This window comes from Pinus tabuliformis, chromosome 4_1 (genome assembly GCF_031772625.1).
Source record: "Pinus tabuliformis cultivar Carrire ecotype Pingquan chromosome 4_1, CPIR1, whole genome shotgun sequence".
Taxonomy (NCBI): domain Eukaryota; kingdom Viridiplantae; phylum Streptophyta; class Pinopsida; order Pinales; family Pinaceae; genus Pinus; species Pinus tabuliformis.
The window spans coordinates 786,783,309-786,803,839 of record NC_142303.1 but is presented as its reverse complement, the minus strand read 5'-3'; the positions used below and the strand labels follow the sequence as shown (position 1 = coordinate 786,803,839).

The following is a 20,531-nucleotide window of genomic DNA, read 5'->3' as shown; positions in this document are numbered from 1 at the left end:
CATAAGTATTGGTGAAAAGAAAGTGTTTGGTGGTGCCGCACTTCGCCAAGCATGGTTGAAAGACTACCGCCGACTTGGGGGCGTGACAGTTGGTATCAGAGCTAGTCTGAAGACTTGGAGGAGTCTTGTAGGAAGCTGGGTGAAGCAAGTGTGCACACACTTGACAGTTGGTGACAGTGAAGCAGGTACTTGCAGGTGAAGGAAGTTGTTTCACATACAAGTGGAACAAGGGCTAGTTCAGGTTGCAGGCATCTTGGTGAAGCTGTTGGATGGTCGAAACTAGATCGCAAAGAAGAAGGAAGCTGTTAGTAATGGCAGCTGAATCTCAGGCTGGGTCTAGTCACGGTGCGAAGGATGCTACTATGGCATTCATTGAAAAAGTGTTGGAGAAGATGGAGGACTTAGAAGCTTTCTGGACTAAAACGTGGACTTGATCGAGAGAGATCAAGAGGCCAATTCGAAGATGAAGGAAGAGCTCGATGAACTTCGGACTCAACATGAGTACACTGATCTTATGTGTACACAACTTGAAGTAAGGGTCAAGGAGGTTGAAGAGGCAAGAGACTGAGGTCTTGCAGAGATCGTGGACTTGCAAAAATCTCTTGATGAAGCCAGAGATGAGATCGCGGTGTTGAAGAAGGCTGTGAGGCATAACTCAGGTGGAGGAGTGCCTCATGTGAAAGTCAAGGAACAGGAATCTTAGGATGGTACAAGGAGTGCAAAGAATCTTGGCAACTTTCTATGGGACATGGAGCAATACTTGGAACGATTGGGTCTATCTAATGATGAGACGAAAGTAAAGGTAGCTGCTCAGTTCTTGACAAAGGATGCTAAGATGTGGTGGCGAAGGAGGATGGATCAGATTGCCAATCGCAGTGCTGGTGACACTTCATGGGATGAGATGAAGAAAGCTTTGTAGACCCATTTCAATCCTCAAGATGAAACGTGGGAAGCAAGGATGAAGATAAAGTTCATAAAGCAGACAGGGAACCTACAGACATACCAGCGGGAGTTTGCAAGTGCGGTTCTGGAACTTCATGACATGGCGGAGAGGGACAAGGTGTTCAACTTCATTATTGGGTTGAAGCCTTGGGCACGCAATGAAGTGATGAGGCAGAAGATTAAAACACTTGAGGAAGCTTTTGCTACTGTCGACAGGTTGGTGGACCATTATGATGAGACTTCTGATGATAGAAAGAATAAGTCCGATAAGCCGAAAGAAAAGAAGAAAGAGGATGCTTCGAAATCGAATGCTAAGTCGAAGATGAAGAAAGCCTTGAAGTGTTGTATATGTGCTGAACCACACACGGTGAAGAATTGCCCTTCTAGACCGAAAGTGGCTGCGATTGCACAATCTAATACGAAGAATGAAGAAGCTTCTGTGGGGATGATGCAGATACTTGGTGGTGGTGCTGCTACAGAGGTGGTCTCTCGGAGGGATCCTGAGAGGAACAATTTGGAGTATGTTCGGATGAAGATTGGGAGTGCTGATATACTCACTATGGTGGATAGTGGGGCTACTCACAACTTCATGGGTGAAGATACTGCGAGAAGAATTGGGCTGAAATTTGTACCGGTGAAGGCACATATGAAGACAATCAATTCTCCTCCTAATAGTGTTCTTGGTGTAGCTGAAAAAGTGGACACAACACTAGGTGAGTGGACAGGGAAGGTCGACTTCACTATAGTGCGGATAGATGACTACAAAGTTGTGCTGGGAATGGAATTCTTGAAACAATTCGATGCTATGATTGTTCCACATTTGAAGAGGCTGTACATTTACGATGGAAGGGAGGATGTACCCATTGGTGTACCAACCATTGGAGTGACAAAGACTGATTGTAAGTTGGCAATAATGCAAATGGAGGATGAGAAGCGGATGGAAGATATGAGTAAGCGGTTGTCTATGGTTGAGACGAAGCTTACCGAGCAGTCATTGGTCATCATGACACTTTCTGATAGTATCTTGGATTTGTCAAGAAGGCTAGAAGTGGTCGAGGATGATGATGATGATGATGAGGCGAATGTCCGGGAGGAGGATCGGGTCACTTATCTACAAAGGATGGAGATAGAAAATCCTGACAGATGGATTGAGATGATTAGTGAGGGTGAGCCTTCAAGCTCTACTCCCTCCACATCTTCTTAGATGGAAAAGAAGATGGGACTCATTGTTAGTTGCTCAAGGCAGTGAGTCCTTAAAACATGTTGAGTAGGTATGGCAGATGGTGTAGGGATGGCTTGGAATCAAGCATCATGACATGTTGCAGATGGGATGGAGTTTCCATGGACCTGAGCATGGGTGAGATTCTTGGTGAGTCCGGATGTGGCAGAATCCGAGATGGACTGGTGAAGGCATAAGGATGGACATTCTTATGATTTGAGCGTGACAGTTGGACTGATCCCTCGACTAGTTCAAGTCATGAGGGCTAGCAGTGTACCAGAGAAATGTTGACACCAGGCAGGCAGGAAGGATGATAGTTCACAGGATGGGACGACACATGATGGAGATGGAAGTTCTACATATGTTGCAGGGATGTTTGCAGTGTATGGAGGAGTCGATATCATGGACCAAGGATGAGACAGATATTGATGTTGATCTTGGTGGATGGCTACCAGGATGGTATGTTGTTGAGGACGACAACGACTTCAAGTGGAGGAGGATGTAAGGACCTACAGTCCTTGAACGCACTCTCGGCTTGAAGTGTGATGACAAACGAAGAAGTGCGAGCTCAGAACTACAACGCGACAAAGTTATGTTATAATGCGAAGTGCGTAGGAGGAGAGCGAGCTGTTTTATAGTGTGGGGAGCATGAATGCTCAACCCACGGCCGACCAACAAATGTAGCAAGGCCAAATTGACTTGTGGGCGTTTGGATGATGGCTGACGAGATGTTTAGAAGTGTTTGTGATAAAGTTTGAGGGCGTGGGCAGGTTGGCTGGGTAGCCACGACCTTGCCTTGCCACTCGTATATATTGGTGATGCACGGAGCTCATTTGGACATCGCATCATCGCTCAACGAACTCGCTCATGAAGAAGAAGGTGCAGATCTAGTGCGTGGACGCAGCAAGAGGTAAAGGTACAGAACTTGGGTGATGCGCCCGTTCTTGGGCAAGGCCGCATGGAGGTAGCGCGTATCTTGGTGTTGGGTGAGGGCGCGGGTAGAGGTCGCCCGCCGGTTGGAGAAGGGCGTGCACAGGTGTGGCACCCGGTTATGCGAGGGAGCGCCCGACCAAGGTGTGGGCGCCCGGTTTGTGCGACGACTTGGCACGGGTTCTTGGGTGACTCGGGTGAGCGCCCGCCTGTCGTGCAAGTGTGCACGGTGAGACATTTGGTGAAGCCGGTTGTGCGAAGAGGGTGTCTTGGTGACTTGGTGGAGTCACCCGCTCGTCGTGCACGAAGACAAGGTTCGGTTGTGAAGTGCAGAAGTTAGCTCGTGTGAGGGTGCGCCCGCCCGCCTTGGGCAAGAAAATCTTGGTTGTCACACGGAGGTGTGATAAGGTTGTAAATTTGGCTAAGTATGAAACTTGGTGTTTCCAAGTATACTTGTAAAGCTTTGTAATATTGAAATACTATGTAATATATTATTCGGGCAGACTCATTGTTCAGGGAGTTGCCCCTCCCTTTATACTGTGCAATTGTGTACTCGTTTATAATTGTTGATGTTAATGAATGTGTATGGGTGTTCATTGGTATAAAGGAAACATTAATACTACTTGGTTGCGAAACACAAACTAAGTAGGATAAGTGGTTAGGCGTAGTCCATGAACATAAGTATTGGTGAAAAGAAAGTGTTTGGTGGTGCCGCACCTCGCCAAGCGCGATTGAAAGACTACCGCCGGCCTAGGGGCGTGACAAAAAGGGTGGTTGATGTGATGTCTGTAGTCGATGCTTGTCATTTGTTTCATGACATAACATTATTGAATTCAATTTGAACATTTGAAGTGATAGATATGTGGCAATAGGGATATGAGAATTTATGTAGGAGTTTCTCCCACACTTTTGATGGCACTAAAGAGACAATAAAAAGATAATAAGAAATGCTTATGATTATTATAAGAAAATGATATACTTACAAAAAAACCAAAAACATAGTATATAGTTAATAAATTTTCGAATCCTATTATTCTTATTCTCAGGCATACCAAACTTCAATCCGATTTCACCAGCCAATAACCCAAATTTCCTATGCTACAATGTCACCTCATCTAGTTACAACCTATCTTCACCCAATTACGAGCCCACCTCACCGTTCATATAGTCTCACATCACCTTCATGTAGCCAAACATCTCTAATGCAAAACCCAACTTCTCTCACATACATCTCGATTTCCTTGACATACACAATGAATTTCCAAAAAAGACGATTATGAATCACATTATCCCATACGCAGAAAACATCTCCTTAAACATTATAATCTTCAACTGCAATATAGAGTGAATTTTAGCTGAAACATAGATATGAACAATCGAATCTCATATGTAGAATATTCTCAATTATTATTTGTTATAATGGATGAATACTTTTGCCTCAACGACATATTCATTCCATCATTTATTGGATAATGTGATCCATCAATAATATACTTGAAATAGTGCCATTTATTATGTCACTGCCCTTTGAGCAGTGATATCTAGTATCGGCGGAGGGCTATTATTTTTGCCCGTGCAATGATTTTTTTTTTGGTTTCCAAAGCTAAGAATTGATTTTTCTAATGTTTTTGAGGCTGATGTAAGCCCACCACCGACACCATGGCTCTAACGGCCGAGGCTAGACGTTAGCCTCTGTCCTAATGGATGTCATGGCATAAGTATTGCTGGTACAGGTGGAGGGTGGCAATATTAAAAATGACGAGATTTTTTATTTGGGATATGGTCAGACGTGAGGATTGCACATTATTTAGTGGCTTCGATATTGGTGAAAAGGGTGGCATATAACGCGTTGTTAAATGTTGCTTGTATATGTGTAATGGACTATGGTTCAACACTTTTAACCGGAGGACAGAGGGGCTGGTGATATGGTAACACATTTATTGATGGTACAGGTGTATTGCAATATGTTTTAGCGCATAGAGTAGTAACAAGTTTAAACAGAATGGCCTCTGTTCTATTTAGAATATGGTTCAGCGCTTTCAACAAGAGGATAGAGGGGCAGGCGATCCAGTAACACATTTATTGCTGGTACAGGTGTATTGGAATATGGTTCGGCGCTTTGAACCGAAGGATAGAGTGATAATAAGTTTAAACATAGTGGCATATAATGGTAGGCTTTGCATCTTGTCAATTTCTTTTCTCGGAGCATCCTCGACATTGAATTCACATTCAATTGCCACTGTTGTATTCGCTATCAGATCTAATTAAATTGCCTTGAGTTTTCAATTGTTTTTATGTTCGTTAAGCCCTCGTATCTCCCTCTGCACAATGTCCTTTAGAGGCTGTGAGATAAACAATGATTCTTTAATGTGCGGAATTAAATACTTAAAAGAATCTAAAAATAAAACTTTAAAAATAAAACTTTAATGTCGAATAATTACTTATTGTAAAGAATCGTAAAAACTGGATGCCCAAGAATACTTACCTCTAGCCATTTATGCTACTCCAGTGTTTTCACTACGCTTGAGGTAGCCGATAGTCTCACAGAACTTTGGATGGATAAAAGAGAGAAACAAGTGACTGGTTGTAAAAACCCGCACCCAATTTGATTGTACAAAAAAACAACGTTAATTATGAACACGGCAAGGTAAGTGATAAGAGTCTCTGGCTATTAACATTTCAAATGCAACGGAACAAAATCATAGTCAATGTTGTAGTATTGGAACGCAAGGCTGCATTTACAAATCTCTTTGGTCAAACTCGATTTCACAATGGGTATTTAGCAAATCCACTATAAAATCCCAGCCACAAGCTACGCGGCACACTTGCAGTACCAGTCCAACTCAGATTTTTATATTCTATAGTTAGGCAAAAAACACTCTGCCAGAAAAGCCCATAAAACAATGAAGGTTCTAATCACACATAGGCAGCTTCGTATTGACTTAGTACACTGCTGGAAAGTTATTGAAATGACCCTGAAACCATTTAAGGACGCGTGCATGAAAAACAAACATCAGCAAGTTGTCCACAATCGAACAACATCAAGGATCATGCCTAAGAAAAATACGCCAAAGCAAATCGCAGAACTGTTATGAGGAGAGATAAATGCCCAAACAGAGAGCACTCCCGTTCATCAAGCTATGAAACGTAATGGAGACAAGAAAAAAATCACTACAGAAAATCTGAAGGCACTTCCAAGCTCTGCTCTCTCAACTTGATGGTGTAAAACTGAAGGGGATTGAGATGCAAGCTTGGGGACCAAACAGAAATATATATAGCCAAGCTTCCATCAAGCTTCTATTGGCTATGTGTTAGGTGTTCCACAGATCATGGTAGACAACTCTAGATGGAGTAATGGACCACTTCAGAAGCTCCCAACAAGAAATTAATTAACTGCAGTTGATTTCTGTAATTTAAGGAAATTACTGCAGTTGGTTTCCAGAAATTAAGGAAATAACTACAGTTCACTTTCGTAATTGTAGGCAGCAGTTGGGAAAACTTAATGGAGCTTAACATTCTCCCACTTGGTCCATACTTCCAAACTTAATGTCTCATCTTAAAACCCATTGATAATCTGTATTAAGTAATAGATATATGAATCATGGCGATAAGTCCTCTAATGACGAGTATTATCTTCCATGTATTACTATGTATTTATTCTTATTATAATTTATGTGGCAACAATTTCTTAATGAATAAACCTTATGTTTATTCCTGGTCCTACACAAATGAGTTTTCTCAAATTAAATTAAGGTGCACATAAATATGAGAAAACATCACAATAATTAAGAATTTAATTAAAATAACATTGTCCATACAATGAGAAACTACATAATGGAACCAAGTCCCATATTCATTACATGATCCTTGAATTTAAATGGTGGCATGTCTTTAATCAAAGGATCGGTGATCATCAACTCAGTGCTGACGTGCTCAATGACCACTTTATTTTCTTTAACACGTTCCCTTATAGCTAAATACTTAATGTTGATGTGTTTATTTCCACTCCCACTTTTGTTGTTTTTAGCCATAAAAATAGCAGCTGAATTGTCGCAATATATTCTCAATGGCTTAGAGATAGAATCCATAATTCTAAGCCCAGAAATGAAACTCTTAAGCCATACACCATGTAAAGTAGCCTCAAAATAGGAGACGAACTCGGCTTACATAGTGGAAGTGGCAATCAAGGTCTGCTTGGCACTCCTCCATGATACAGCTCCACCAGCCATCATAAAAATGTATCCTGATGTTGATTTGCATGAATCAACACATCCAGCAAAGTCAGAATCTGAGTAGCCAATTACTTCCAAAGTGTTCATCTGTCTATACATAAGCATGTAGTCTTTGGTTCCTTGAAGGTGCCTCATTACTTTCTTTGCAGCTCTCCAGTGGTCTAAACCTGCATCACTTTGATATCATCCCAACATTCCCACAACAAATGCAATGTCAGGTCTTGTGCAGACTTGAACATACATTAGGCTTCCGACAGCAGAAGCATATGGAATGTTCTTCATTTGTTCCCTTTCAAAGTTGTTCTTTGGGAATTGGTTCAAATTGAACCTATCACCCTTCACAATGGGAGCTACACTTGGTGAACAATCCTTCATCCGAAATCTCTCTAAAATTTTATTAATATAGGTTTACTGAGATAGACCTAAGATGCCTCGAACTCTGTCTCTATGGATCTTAATGCCAATGACATAAGATGCCTCACCCATATCCTTCATATCAAAATTTTTAGAGAGGAATTGTTTCACCTTATGTAACAAACCCTTATCATTGGTTGCTAGCAAAATGTCATCCACATATAAAACAAGAACACAAATTTTACTCCCACTAACTTTCAGATATATACATTGATCCATAATGTTTTCTACAAAACTGAAAGAAGAAATTACATTATGGAATTTCAAATACCATTGGCGGGATGCTTGTTTTAAACCGTATAATGACTTCTTGAGCTTGCAAACCAATTGTTCACCATTACTAGAGGGGAATCCTTCAGGTTGTTTCATGTAAACCTCTTCCTCTAGATCTCCATTGAGAAAAGCCGTTTTCACATCCATTTGTTGCAACTCCAAGTCAAAATGGGCTACTAATGCCATAATAACGCGCAAGGAATCTTTCTTAGATACAGGAGGGAAAGTCTCCGTGTAGTCGATTCCTTCTTTCTGAGTGAATCCCTTAGCAACAAGTCTTGCCTTGTATCTCTCAATGTTGCCCAATGAGTTTTTCTTTGTCTTAAAGACCCATTTACATCCAATGGCTTTTGCACCATTAGGAAACTCAACAAGATCCCAGACTTCGTTACTCTTTATAGAATTCATCTCTTCCTTCATGGCATTGTACCATAGTTCTGATTCTTTGCAACTCATGGCTTGTGAAAAGGACTCGGGATCATTTTCGGCTCCAATGTTGTAGTTAGATTCTTGCAGATACACAACATAATCATCAGGAATCGCTGATCTCTTTAGTCTAGTAGATCTTCTTAATGTTGTACCATCATCTTCTGGAGAAGTATGTGGTTCAACTTGTTGTTCAAAAGTTCTTGGCAACTCTTGAACTACCTAATCTACTGGAATGTCGTCAACAACTTGTGGAACTTCAACAATTGGTTTTTCAACACAGTTTGTACTTGAGGGGTGCTATGAACAATAACCAATCCATGACTTGAGGTGGAAGGTTGAGATTCTAAATGATCCTTCTTAGAAACTATGTTCCTCGTTTGATCGCTCCCACTGATCAAGTCATTTTCAAGAAACTTTGCAAATCTTGATTCCACAATCCTAGTGCTATGAGACGGACAATAAAATTTGTAACCTTTAGACCTTTCAGCATATCCAATGAAATACCCACTAATGGTCCTTGGGTCGAGCTTCTTCTCTTGTGGATTATATATTCTCACTTCAGATGGGCATCCCCAAACGCGCATATGTCGCAAACTCGGTTTCGAACCTTTCCATAATTCAAATGGCGTTTTAGGAACAGCCTTGGTTGGAACTCGGTTTAATATATACACTATCGTCTTAAGTGCTTCAGTCCACAAGGATTTAGGAAGATTGGAGCTACTAAGCATACTCCGCACCATGTCCAATAATGTTCGGTTTCTTCTTTCTGCTACACTATTCTGGTCGGGTGAACCAGGCATGGTGTATTGGGCAACAATCCCATGCTCTTGAAGAAATTTAGCAAATGGTCCAGGTGCTTGTCCATCTTCTGTGTATCTACCATAATATTCTCCACCTCTATTTGATCTCACGATCTTAATTTGTTTGCCGCATGGTTTCTCTACTTCAGCGTTAAAGATCTTAAAGGCATCTAATGCTTCGCTATTTTTATGAAGCATGTAGAGATACATATATTGTGAGTAATTATCTATAAAAGAGATGAAGTATCTCTGACCATGTGAGTCCATGTTTGGACTACATATATCAGTATGTATGATCTCTAATATGTCCGAACTCCTATTGGCACCTTTCCTTGACTTGTTGGTCTGCTTTCCCTTTATGCAGTCCACACAAGTCTCAAAATCAGTGAAATCCAGAGTATTAAGTACCCCTTCATTTACCAATCTTTTAATTCTTTCTATGGAGATATGACCTAGTCTCTGGAGCCATAATTTAGAGGAATCTTCATTAATAACACATCTTTTAGTGCCAGTGTGAACATGCATTGAATCATAAGTGACATTGTTTTGTAAATTAATGCAGTAAAGACCATTAGACAAAATACCATTCCCAACATAATCAGATTTATAAAATAGATTGAAAGATTTTTCTGAAAAGTTAATGGAATATCCAAAAGGTACAAGCCTTGAGACTGAAATCAAGTTTCTAGAAAAACTAGGAACATAAAAGGTCTTTTCTAATTCTAAAACAAAGCCACTACTTAAAGTTAAATAACATGTTCCTATAGCTTTCACATGCGAGCTCATCTTGTTTCCTGATAAGATGCTTTGCTCACTTCCCACTAGCTTCCTTAGGTTTTGCAAACCCTGCAAGGAATTCGAAATGTGAATTGTTGATCCAGAATCAATCCACCACATGTTAATATTGACGTTAACCATATTAGATTCATAACAAACAAACGAGATTAAATTACCTTTATCCGCAAGCCATTTCTAAAATTTGGCGCATTCCTTCTTCATGTGTCCCTTCTTTTTACAGAAGAAACACTTGGAATCTTTCTTGATATCAGCTTGGGGAGGTACTTTACCTTTCCCTTTCCGATTGGCTTGAGATTTGCCCTTTCCACGCGTTGCCAGCATTGCACTTTCTCCCAGTTCCGTCACCAGTCTCTCTTCCTCTTGAACACACATGGTCATGAGTTCATTAATTGACCATTTATCCTTATGTGTGTTGTATGAGATTTTGAAAGGTCCGTATTAGTGCAGAAGAGTGTTTAGGATATAGTGCACCAGGAAAGACTCCGATATTTCAACCTCGAGTTTCTTCAATTGAGCCACAGTGTCCCTCATCTGCATGATGTGCTTGCGCACACCTTTCACATTGGTGAGCCTTAGGGATGAGAACTTCATGATTAGGGTGCTTGCTAGTGCCTTGTCTGAAGTGACGAATTGATCATCAATGGCCTTCAACAAGTCTCGGACCTTTTCATGCTAATCAACGGAACCACGAATACCAACTGAAATTTTAGTCTTAATGAACATCATGCTTAGGCGATTGGATCGCTCCCATCGTTCATAAAGCGTGACGTCCGCTGCAGTGCTAGTATTAGTGAGTGGCGGTGGTTCATCTTTCTTAATAGCATAGTCTATGTCCATCCACCCCAAATGAATGAGAACCCCCCCCTTCCAGACCTTATAGTTATCTCCCTTAAGTTCAGGGATATCACAACGAATTTCAGAGAAATTTGCAAGTTGTACAACTGCATCAAAATTAAAAAATCACATGCTTATGTTAAAATTGAGGCTTAAATAAAATTTCATGTTTTACCAATGTAAATCATGCTCAAAATTGAATCTAATGACATAAAAATTGCGGGCTAAATTTTCAATTCAAGCAGATTCAATTATTCATAGTTTTGAACTTTATGATAAAACTATTAATTCATAACTCCTGTGGGTAAGTTATGAAATTTTATCCTAATTAATTACATAAATATAATAAAAATTCATGTGAGATAAAATTTATTATATTTAGTATAGTTAATTACAATTTAATGTCTAAATAATCTTTATGTGATCCTAACCAATCATAATATATAATTTTATTTAATTACAGATGCTGTCGCTATTCTCTAATTAATTAAAATTATATGGATCACTAGACATTATTTCTTACATAAATTGCATAAACACAACTATACACAATACTTCACATTTCATGCTAAGTGAAATGGCGTATACATAGTTTAATATGAAGCAATTTAAAAAATATGAAAAGCGGAAACAATTACCGCACTTACGAAACACTTAAAAATTTACTTATAAAATTATAAACAAATCTTAACCAGAGTAAAAATAATGTTTTGTGAAAGGAATAAGTCAAAATGATATTTTAAATAAACTCCATATTAATTCGTACTAATATAACCAGAACTATAAGTGAGTGACATAGTATGAGTAAAAACTTCAATAAATATCAGTATTACTGTAAATTACGGCAATAATTCCTCACAAGATAAAATAAAATTAAAGAACTGTTGTAAATTTGCACACATCAAGGCAGAGATAAATTAAGGCTCTTATACCAAATGTGAGATAAACAATGATCCTTTAATATGCTGAATTAAATACTTAAAAGAATCTAAAAATAAAACTTTAATGCCGAATAATTACTTATTGTAAAGAATCGTAAAAACTGGATGCCCAAGAATACTTACCTCCAGCCATTGATGCTACTCCAGTGTTTTCACTATGCTTGAGGCAGCCGATAGTCTCGCAGAACTTTGGATGGATAAAAGAGAGAAACAAGTGACTGGTTGTAAAACCCGCACCCAATTTGATTGTACAAAAAAAACAATGTTAATTATGAACACCACAAGGTAAGTGATAAGAGTCTCTGGCTATTAACATTTCAAATGCAACGGAACATAATCATAGTCAATGCTGTAGTATTGGAACGCAAGGCTGCATTTACAAATCTCTTTGGTCAAACTCGATTTCACAATGGGTATTTAGCAAATCCACTATAAAATCCAAGCCACAAGCTACGCGACACACTTGTAGTACCAGTCCAACTCAGATTTTTATATTTTACAGTTAGGCAAAAAACACTCCGCCAGAAAAGCCCATAAAACAATAAAGGTTCTAATCACACATAGGCAGCTTCGTATTGACTTAGTACACTGCTGGAAAGTTATTGAAATGACCCTGAAACCATTTAAGGACGCGTGCATGAAAAACAAACATCAGCAAGTTGTCCACAATCGAACAACATCAAGGATCATGCCTAAGAAAAATACGCCAAAGCAAATCCTAGAACTATTATGAGGAGAGATAAATGCCCAAACAGAGAGCATTCTTGTTCAAGCTATGAAACGTAATGGAGACCCAAAAAAAAAAAATCACTACAGAAAATCTGAAGGCACTTCCAGGCTCTGCTCTCTCAACTTGATGGTGTAAAACTGAAGGGGATTGAGATGCAAGCCTATGTTACCAGAAACGAGAAACCGGAAACGAAACGAGAAACGACAACGGGACAAGAAACGAAGTTTGGAGGTTTCACATTCAAGAAACGAGGAGAGAGAAAAAAAAAACAAGAAAAATGTGAAAAACATAAAACAAAGCACACATCATCCGCATTCTCCAATAATGTGGTTCATACATAGTTGCCCATAGGCTTTAGTTGCTCACATAGACCATTCTAGAATATTCATAGTGAGAAACAAAGCTTGTGTTGCTTATATAGTTCATTCTCAAATACCCATGTTTGATCCTCTAATAGTGAAGAAACCTTTGACATTGAACTCAAGCTTGATTTGACCTTTCCATTTCCATTTGATTTGGACCTAGTGAGAGTGGGATTTTTTTGAATGCCATATCCCTAGAAATTTCCTGATGAGTACATGATCTCACATATCATGTGTATATTCTCCCATATTATTTGAGCGGACCTCAAATTTGGGCTATATTGTAGTATTTGGTAAGCAACTACTAGGATGTAGTTTCCCTAGTGGGTAATAGGATGGTGAAGATTAAATTGAGCTCCATTGGGATTGGGGAATTCAGCGAAAAGTAGAGAATTGTTTAGAACTATTACTACCTTCAACTATCTTATTATACAAAGAAGTGTTGCTCCCTCCATTGACATTTTGAATAGAAAAAAGGAAGACTTTATTGTTAACTCATTATAATAAAAATTAATCTTTATAATAATAAAAATAATATATAATGTAACTGTGTGCATTTAAATTTATAGTTTTGTATAAAAAAACAACTTTTAAATATTAAATACAATAAAACCATAAAAGAAACCCTACACTAAATACACTTTTAAATAAAACTAACACAAAAATTAAGAAAAATTAATTAAAACATTAAAAAACATAACATAACAAAAACATGACATAACAATAGACAACACATCCCAATAATATAATTTTAACAAACAAAATCTCTAAATAGACAATTTTGTTTAAGAAAATTTAGACTAAGTACAATAGACCATGAAACCGCTTCTAAAAACTATCTACAAAACCAACCTTCATTTTTTTAAATTGGGCTCAACATTACAATAAAACCAACATTAGCAACATTTCTCGGAAAACCAATCTTTTGTTTTTTTATTCTGCTCAACGTCCAATTGAAATGAGACCAGCGTGACAATTGAAATGAGACCAGTGTTACAAAGGAACCAGAACAACGTTTCTCAGAAAACGATGTCAAAAACAATTCGTTTCAGGAGAAACCGGTTTCTGTATTGAAAAACGAAAACGACCGTACAAAACGGCGTTTCCTCCGTAGCGTTTTTGGTAACATAGATGCAAGCTTGGGGACCAAATAGAAATATGTATAGCCAAGCTTCCATCAGGCTTCTGTTGGCTATGTGTCAGGTGTTTCATAGATCATGGTAGACAATTCCAGATGGAGTAATGGACCACTTCAGAAGCTCCCAACAAGAAATTAATTAACTGCAGTTGATTTCCGTAATTTAAGGAAATTACTGCAGTTGATTTCCAGAAATTAAATAAATAACTGCAGTTCACTTTCGTAATTGTAAACAGCAGTTGGGAAAACTTAATATAGCTTAATGGAGGCTTCGTTTGTGCTTCTTTTTATTCGAGTGAGTAGTGTCTGTGGATTGCTCTGCGACGACGCAAAATATTTCTTGGAGCTCCAAAGCGTCCTCGGCATTGAATTCACGCTCTTTTCTATTTGCTATCAGATGTCATTCAATTTCCTTTGGTTTTCAATTATGTTTGTGTTCGTTGAGCCCTTGTATTGAGTTTCTATTCATTGAGCCCTTGTCCCTCCCACTACACAATGTGGTTATTGGTATAGAGGCTTGGTGTTTAAGCATTAGGGACTCAGGTGAGCAGTGTCTACTGTGGCTAGAGCTGAAAATTTCTTCGTTTTGTTGTGTCAGTGCCTAAAAGAAATTTAGGTGTGTCGTGGTTTGGAGAAAGCCAGGGTATTCTCTAGAGCTGTCTGGTGACTGTGCAAGAAACAAGAAATAGAGGCGACAAAGTTTTGCAAGGTTTTTTTTTTCTATTTATTTTTCATGTTCTTTTGAAATTTTTTGGTTGCTATTTTGAAATTTTTGCTGCTTGATTCTTAACTGGATTATGCTGTAGGTTCTTGGTCGTGGTTGCAACAACTGGTGGGTGTTTTGTTAAGCAGTCAGAGTGTGGCAATTATAGTAGTTTTTTGGTCGAAAAGGTTAGTTGTTCTAATCGCTTGTTTTGTCTAATGCCTTGTTTTCCATAAATTGTTGTTCGAATCGATTGTTCTTTGTTATTTTCAATTACCTGTTGCATGTGGTTTCTTTTATCTGAATTTACATACTTGTATATTTTTATTTGCACTAGGCATTCTTAGCGAAAACGGTGCCAGTGGCCTATCCAGGTTAACGTGATAATAATCCTATCCTACGAGCGCTATAGTCCTTGTAGGAAAAGAATGAGATTCTGGGTTCTCAATTCAGCTGCTCCCCTATGTTACCAGAAATGAGAAACGGGAAACGGAACGGAAAACGAGAACGGTACGAGAAAAGGTTTGGAGGTTTCGCATATAAGAAACGAGGAGAGAGAAAAACACCATATTAAAGGTGAACAATATAAACAAAGCATTAATCATAAACCTGTAATGTTCCTGCTCATGAAATTGTAAAAAAACAATTGTAAATACTAATTTAGTTTTAAGAAGGAAGTGATAATTTTGTAGATCAAAAAATTTAGCCATCATTAATTCCAAGAAAATAGAAAACATTGATAAGAATAAGAGATTTGAAATATAAATAATTAAATTTGTTCTTTTGAATATATATGTATCTCTAAAGTCACTTCCAACAATTCATATCAAAATGCAAGTAAACCTAATAATCTAGATTTGAAGCTCATTTTCTGGAATAGTTGTTGAGCTTGAGCCAATTCCAAAAGAATTATTTTGGTCAATAAACTTCATGGTATCATCAAGCATGTCTTCAGCATTGTCTTGTAGCACCTCAAGTGGAAGCTCATCATTTTCGTCATCTTGTGAACCACCATAATCCCACATTCTCGTGGGTCCAGTTTTGTATTCTAGTTGTTGTCGAGATAACAAACGTAGATTTGAGTGTACAAACACCAAATCTTGTGCCATTTTTGTGCCTAGGCGATTCCTCTTCGTTGAATGGATGAAAGCATATTCACTCCAATTTCTTTCACATGCAGAGGAACTAGTCACCTGTATAATAAAATTAAAATTATGTTAGTCATAGTCAATCAATAAATCTTATAAGATAAATAATCCAAAATGAGCTTTAGAATTAATTGTTTAAACAATAAATCAATACATTAAAGGTATTTGTTATTAAGAATACCTGTGAAAGCAAACGGATAGCCAAACGATGAAGCAAGGGGGTCCCTGTACCATATTGTATCCAGAAGTCGATGGGTCCAAGTTGTTGTCTGTTGTATGCACAATCTTCATTTGCAAAGTGGTCTTCTGATCTCAAATACTTTCCTAGCTCAAACCGTAAAGCAGTGCGATCCTGACGATCGTAACACCTACTTATAAAAGTGTTCCAGTTTTGCATAACCTCTACATCTGACGATGGTTTCTTATGAAACCATTTAGGATTGAGTAAAAATGCAATTGAATGAAGAGGGCTATGAAGCATTTTCCACCTTGTCAGACTAAGTTCCCACACTTCATTTCTGGTGTCTTTGTCAATCCTAGAATTTTCATCTTCCATTATGTCATGAATCTTCTCTCTCATTTGATCCATGCTCTCAAAGACATCCCCTAAGCATGGTTGATCACTATCAAATATGCGAAGGGTGGAAACAATAGGTGTAATAAAGGTGACAATATCCTCCACTCTCCTCCAAAAATTCTCTGAAGAAAGACCAATAATGATGTCCTCAACTTTTAGGCCATCCCCAGTATGAAAACCCTTCCACCTTTGCCAATCCATTGATACCACCATCTCTCTCAAAGATTGATGCATTTTAATAAGGCGTTGAAGCATAATGAAAGCAGATGCAAATCTAGTCTCGGCACATCGAAGAAGCTGAAGTTTTGCATATTTCCTATAAATTGCTATGGATGCTGCATGATTAATAATAAAGTGTTGTAGCATCTTTGCTTCAGTTATAGTTTTATCAACCCATGCAATGTTATTAATATCTTTCAGGAGCAAATTCAAGCAATGCACAGAGCAAGGAGTCCAAAAAATTGTTGGATATTCATCCTCAATCAACCCACCAGCAAGGATATTGTTTGAGGCAGTATCTGTAACAATTTGGACCACGTTTTCTCTACCAACCTCCTCTATTGCCTCTTTGAGGAGACCTGTTAGATATGGACCATCATTTGTCTTTCCTGTAGTATCATAGGATTTTAAAAACAAAACTCCTTTTGGGCTCGAAACCAAAATATTGATAAGGGGACGATGGTTAACATCTGTCCAACCATCTGAGACAATGGAGACCCCAGATTCCTTCCAACTATCTCTAATGTCTTGAAGTCTAGCTTCAACCCGAGCCCTCTCTTCAGATAACACGGTTGTCCTCATGTTTTCATAACTAGGAGGCTTGTAACCTTTAGGAGCATTGCTAACTAGATCCCTTACCATTTCTTTCCAATAAGGAGACCTACAAACATTAAAAGATATGCCATTTGCAAAAAAAAATCGTCCAATGGATGCATCGAGATTTCCCCTTCCTTTTACATCCCATAAGTTTTGAAGGTGAGAAACAGAAACTTGATGTTGAGAATAAAAGTGTGGACCACCAATTGTCAATCCACTAGGATTGTTGTTAGCTTGAACTAAACCTTCAACAATTTTTCTCAGCTTTTCAAGTTCATTAAATTGCTTAATTAGAGAAGCTTTTTTCATATAATCTACAACCTTGCTCGTCGCTGTTTTCGGTCTATGATTATAGAAGCAACACAGTGTTGTACCCACTTTATCATGTGCGCAGAGAGAGCTTAGTAACAAAACCAGATCATCACGTGAACAAAGCTAACTCAATGGTATGTCGTGGGCATTAGGGAAGTGATTTAAATTAAAAAATAAAGTACATGTCACATAATCTCTTTATTTTTGCAATTAATTGTTATATTAAAATATAAAAAATTGTCAAATTAACTAAAAAAATAGCTATAGGACATTAATGTTGAGATGTTGAGAGGGCTAAAAATATTTATGTCGTTCTACATGCTTATATATATTGGATTTATACAAAAGTTAGACATGAAAGATGAGAGGACCAAAATTTTTTTATTGGACAATACATAATCATATATATTGGATTTATAAAATTCTTTTTCATATAGTAGGATTTGAGAGTAAAAATTAATTATATGAATTTGAGGTTCAATGAATTCTAGTGAATCGATGAAAAAGATTCAATGCACTTACTGCGAGGTACGTGTGATAAAATTTAGTATTGGTTTAATATGGTTGTACAATATTTATTTTTTTAATCCAATTTTTTTTATTAAATGAAAATTTAATATTTAATATTATGATATAAGGCGTTATATTTGAGAATATATTATATTTAATAATAAATTTTATCATTAATGGATATATGAAAAAACTCTCCATAGAGTGTGTAAATTAAATGTATTATAATTTGAATTTTTCTACTCATTCAAAATAATTGGGAGGGAAATTAAAATTTTGATCTCAAATTTAAGAAAATTATATTGAAGACATGTGATTGTAATTGTTAAATATAAATTTTATAATTTAATTGTAATAGGAGCATTTTACATTAATTATTTTATTTTGTTTTTACATTTTGTCTTATATTTTTCTTTTGCACTTTGACATTGTCAAAATTCTTGCATACCATAGCTTGCCAAACTATGGGTATATCTTTATTCATCTTGAATTTAGCAATAAGACTTAAAGTCTAAACATTAAGACATTAGACTATAAGTTTCTATAAAAATAATATTAAGCTTAAAAATACTACTTTCCTAGTGCTTTGGTGCTATATAAATCCTTTTTGTTTTCTCTTTTTTGAGTTGCATGCCAATGCATGAATTGATTTGTTTGGAGCCAAAAGTAGTTATATTACAACATACATAGTGGTTGCACTTGTTGCATGTTGCTGACAAATTTTTATGCAACTCAGATCAAACATGTAGTTTCATTTTTTCTTGTAATGTTAGAGTGTATATCGTAAACAATTTTACAAGAATAGATATGGATAAAGGAACATATTAGTGCACTTTGTTGTCTCATTGTTGTTTGTTTGAATGTTCATTGTGCTCTTTTGTGTTCTGGTTATTTATATCATGCTTGTACTACATTTATGCGCTTATTGATTCATGCACTTATTTTGAAATGATGCTACATCATTGGTTGAATTCTGTTAGATCGTTGCATATTTATTATTGATAGTTGTTAGCTTTAAATATTGGCACATCAAATTTATTGGGCATTTTAGAAAAAAGTTTGACATAACCATTCACTGTGTTTATTAGGTGTGTTTTCTCTTCGAGAGAATAGAAGTGATATATTATCTTGGTTTACCTCATGTGTGTAGACATATAATATATCTATATTGCAATGTGGAGCAATTAGTAACACTCTTTTTAATGCATTGAGTTAAAGTCAAGCAAGCTATATGCAATATACTATTATTGTCAATGTTTCTTGTCATTATTTTGTCTTAGTTACTTTGAAGCATGCCATTACTTGTGTGGCGTTGTTATTTTGTTTTGAAATGATGATAGCTAGAGATAAATTGGCTTGAAAGCACTATGTTAATGAATATACTCTTAGTGAGAGCCTAGGTCTTCCCGACCATAATGAGAATCTTATGAATTTTATAATAGATAAAGACTTTTTTTTCCCAATGTTTCTATATTTGAAATATGCTTAGGTTAACAAATATTATATTGGTAGATTATAGTGTGTTTTGGACACTTGTGCATTTAAGAATTTACTTTTATCTTTTTCTTGTGTTCTTTGTGACAAAGCAAACTATTCACAATTGTGCTACTTTGAAAAAGAAAAAGAAAAAAAGAAGTGGGAGGCAAAGGAAAGAGCAAGGAGAGAAGAGTACACTTTGTATAGCAAATTTCATAATATGCTCCAATAATACTTCTTGATTTAATAATCAAAGTATTTTGTGTTTCTTCAACTATAATAAAAAATTACATTGGACAATTTGCATATTTGCTCATTGCCACTTATGGCAACAAAAAACGCTTTTGCGATACATGAATCATGTTTTGAAGAAATTGATTACAGATTATATAGATTCCATTTATATAGGTTGAAACATTTCTACTACTACCCACGAGACTGTATTTTTGACTCATTTGTTGTTCTACTTCACTTCCGTTATACATCAGTTGAAATACGACAAGGAATTGTAAATCACTTTCACCATTGCTTACATTATGAACATGATGTTGCTATACAATCACTGCATACTGAATTGACTTCTGAATACCTTCAAGATCTCCATCGAGTTACTGATGTTGATACATATTTGCAAGGATTGGCTACACCTGCTTCTAATTCTAATGCTTCAACAATTAGCTTGTGGGGAGATGCTTTTTGCATCAAATGGTTTTCTAATTGGTTGTCAATACCAGTCAATGTTTGGTTATTTACAAGTGGAAAACCATATCTCTGCTTCAACCAATATATCCATGGCTATCAATTTAATATTTTATTGCATAACCAAAATCTTGCATGTGGCCACTTTGAACCACTTCTTCAATATTGCACAATGAACATTGTATCACCAAATTCTATATCAATTGCTCCATGAATTCCTGCACATTATTCCTCTTCTGTACAACATG

General features: G+C 37.1%; 1 protein-coding gene across 1 annotated transcript; it reads right to left on the bottom strand.

Annotated features, from left to right (window-relative positions):
- Positions 1-15,596: 15,596 nt before the first annotated feature.
- LOC149178550 (uncharacterized) lies at positions 15,597-17,595 on the bottom strand. Its single transcript, XM_089422138.1, has 2 exons — positions 16,075-17,595; positions 15,597-15,938 (listed from the first exon to the last, which is right to left on the bottom strand). The coding sequence occupies exons 1-2, from the start codon at positions 17,593-17,595 to the stop codon at positions 15,597-15,599; spliced, it is 1,863 nt and encodes a 620-aa protein (XP_089278264.1).
- Positions 17,596-20,531: the final 2,936 nt, after the last annotated feature.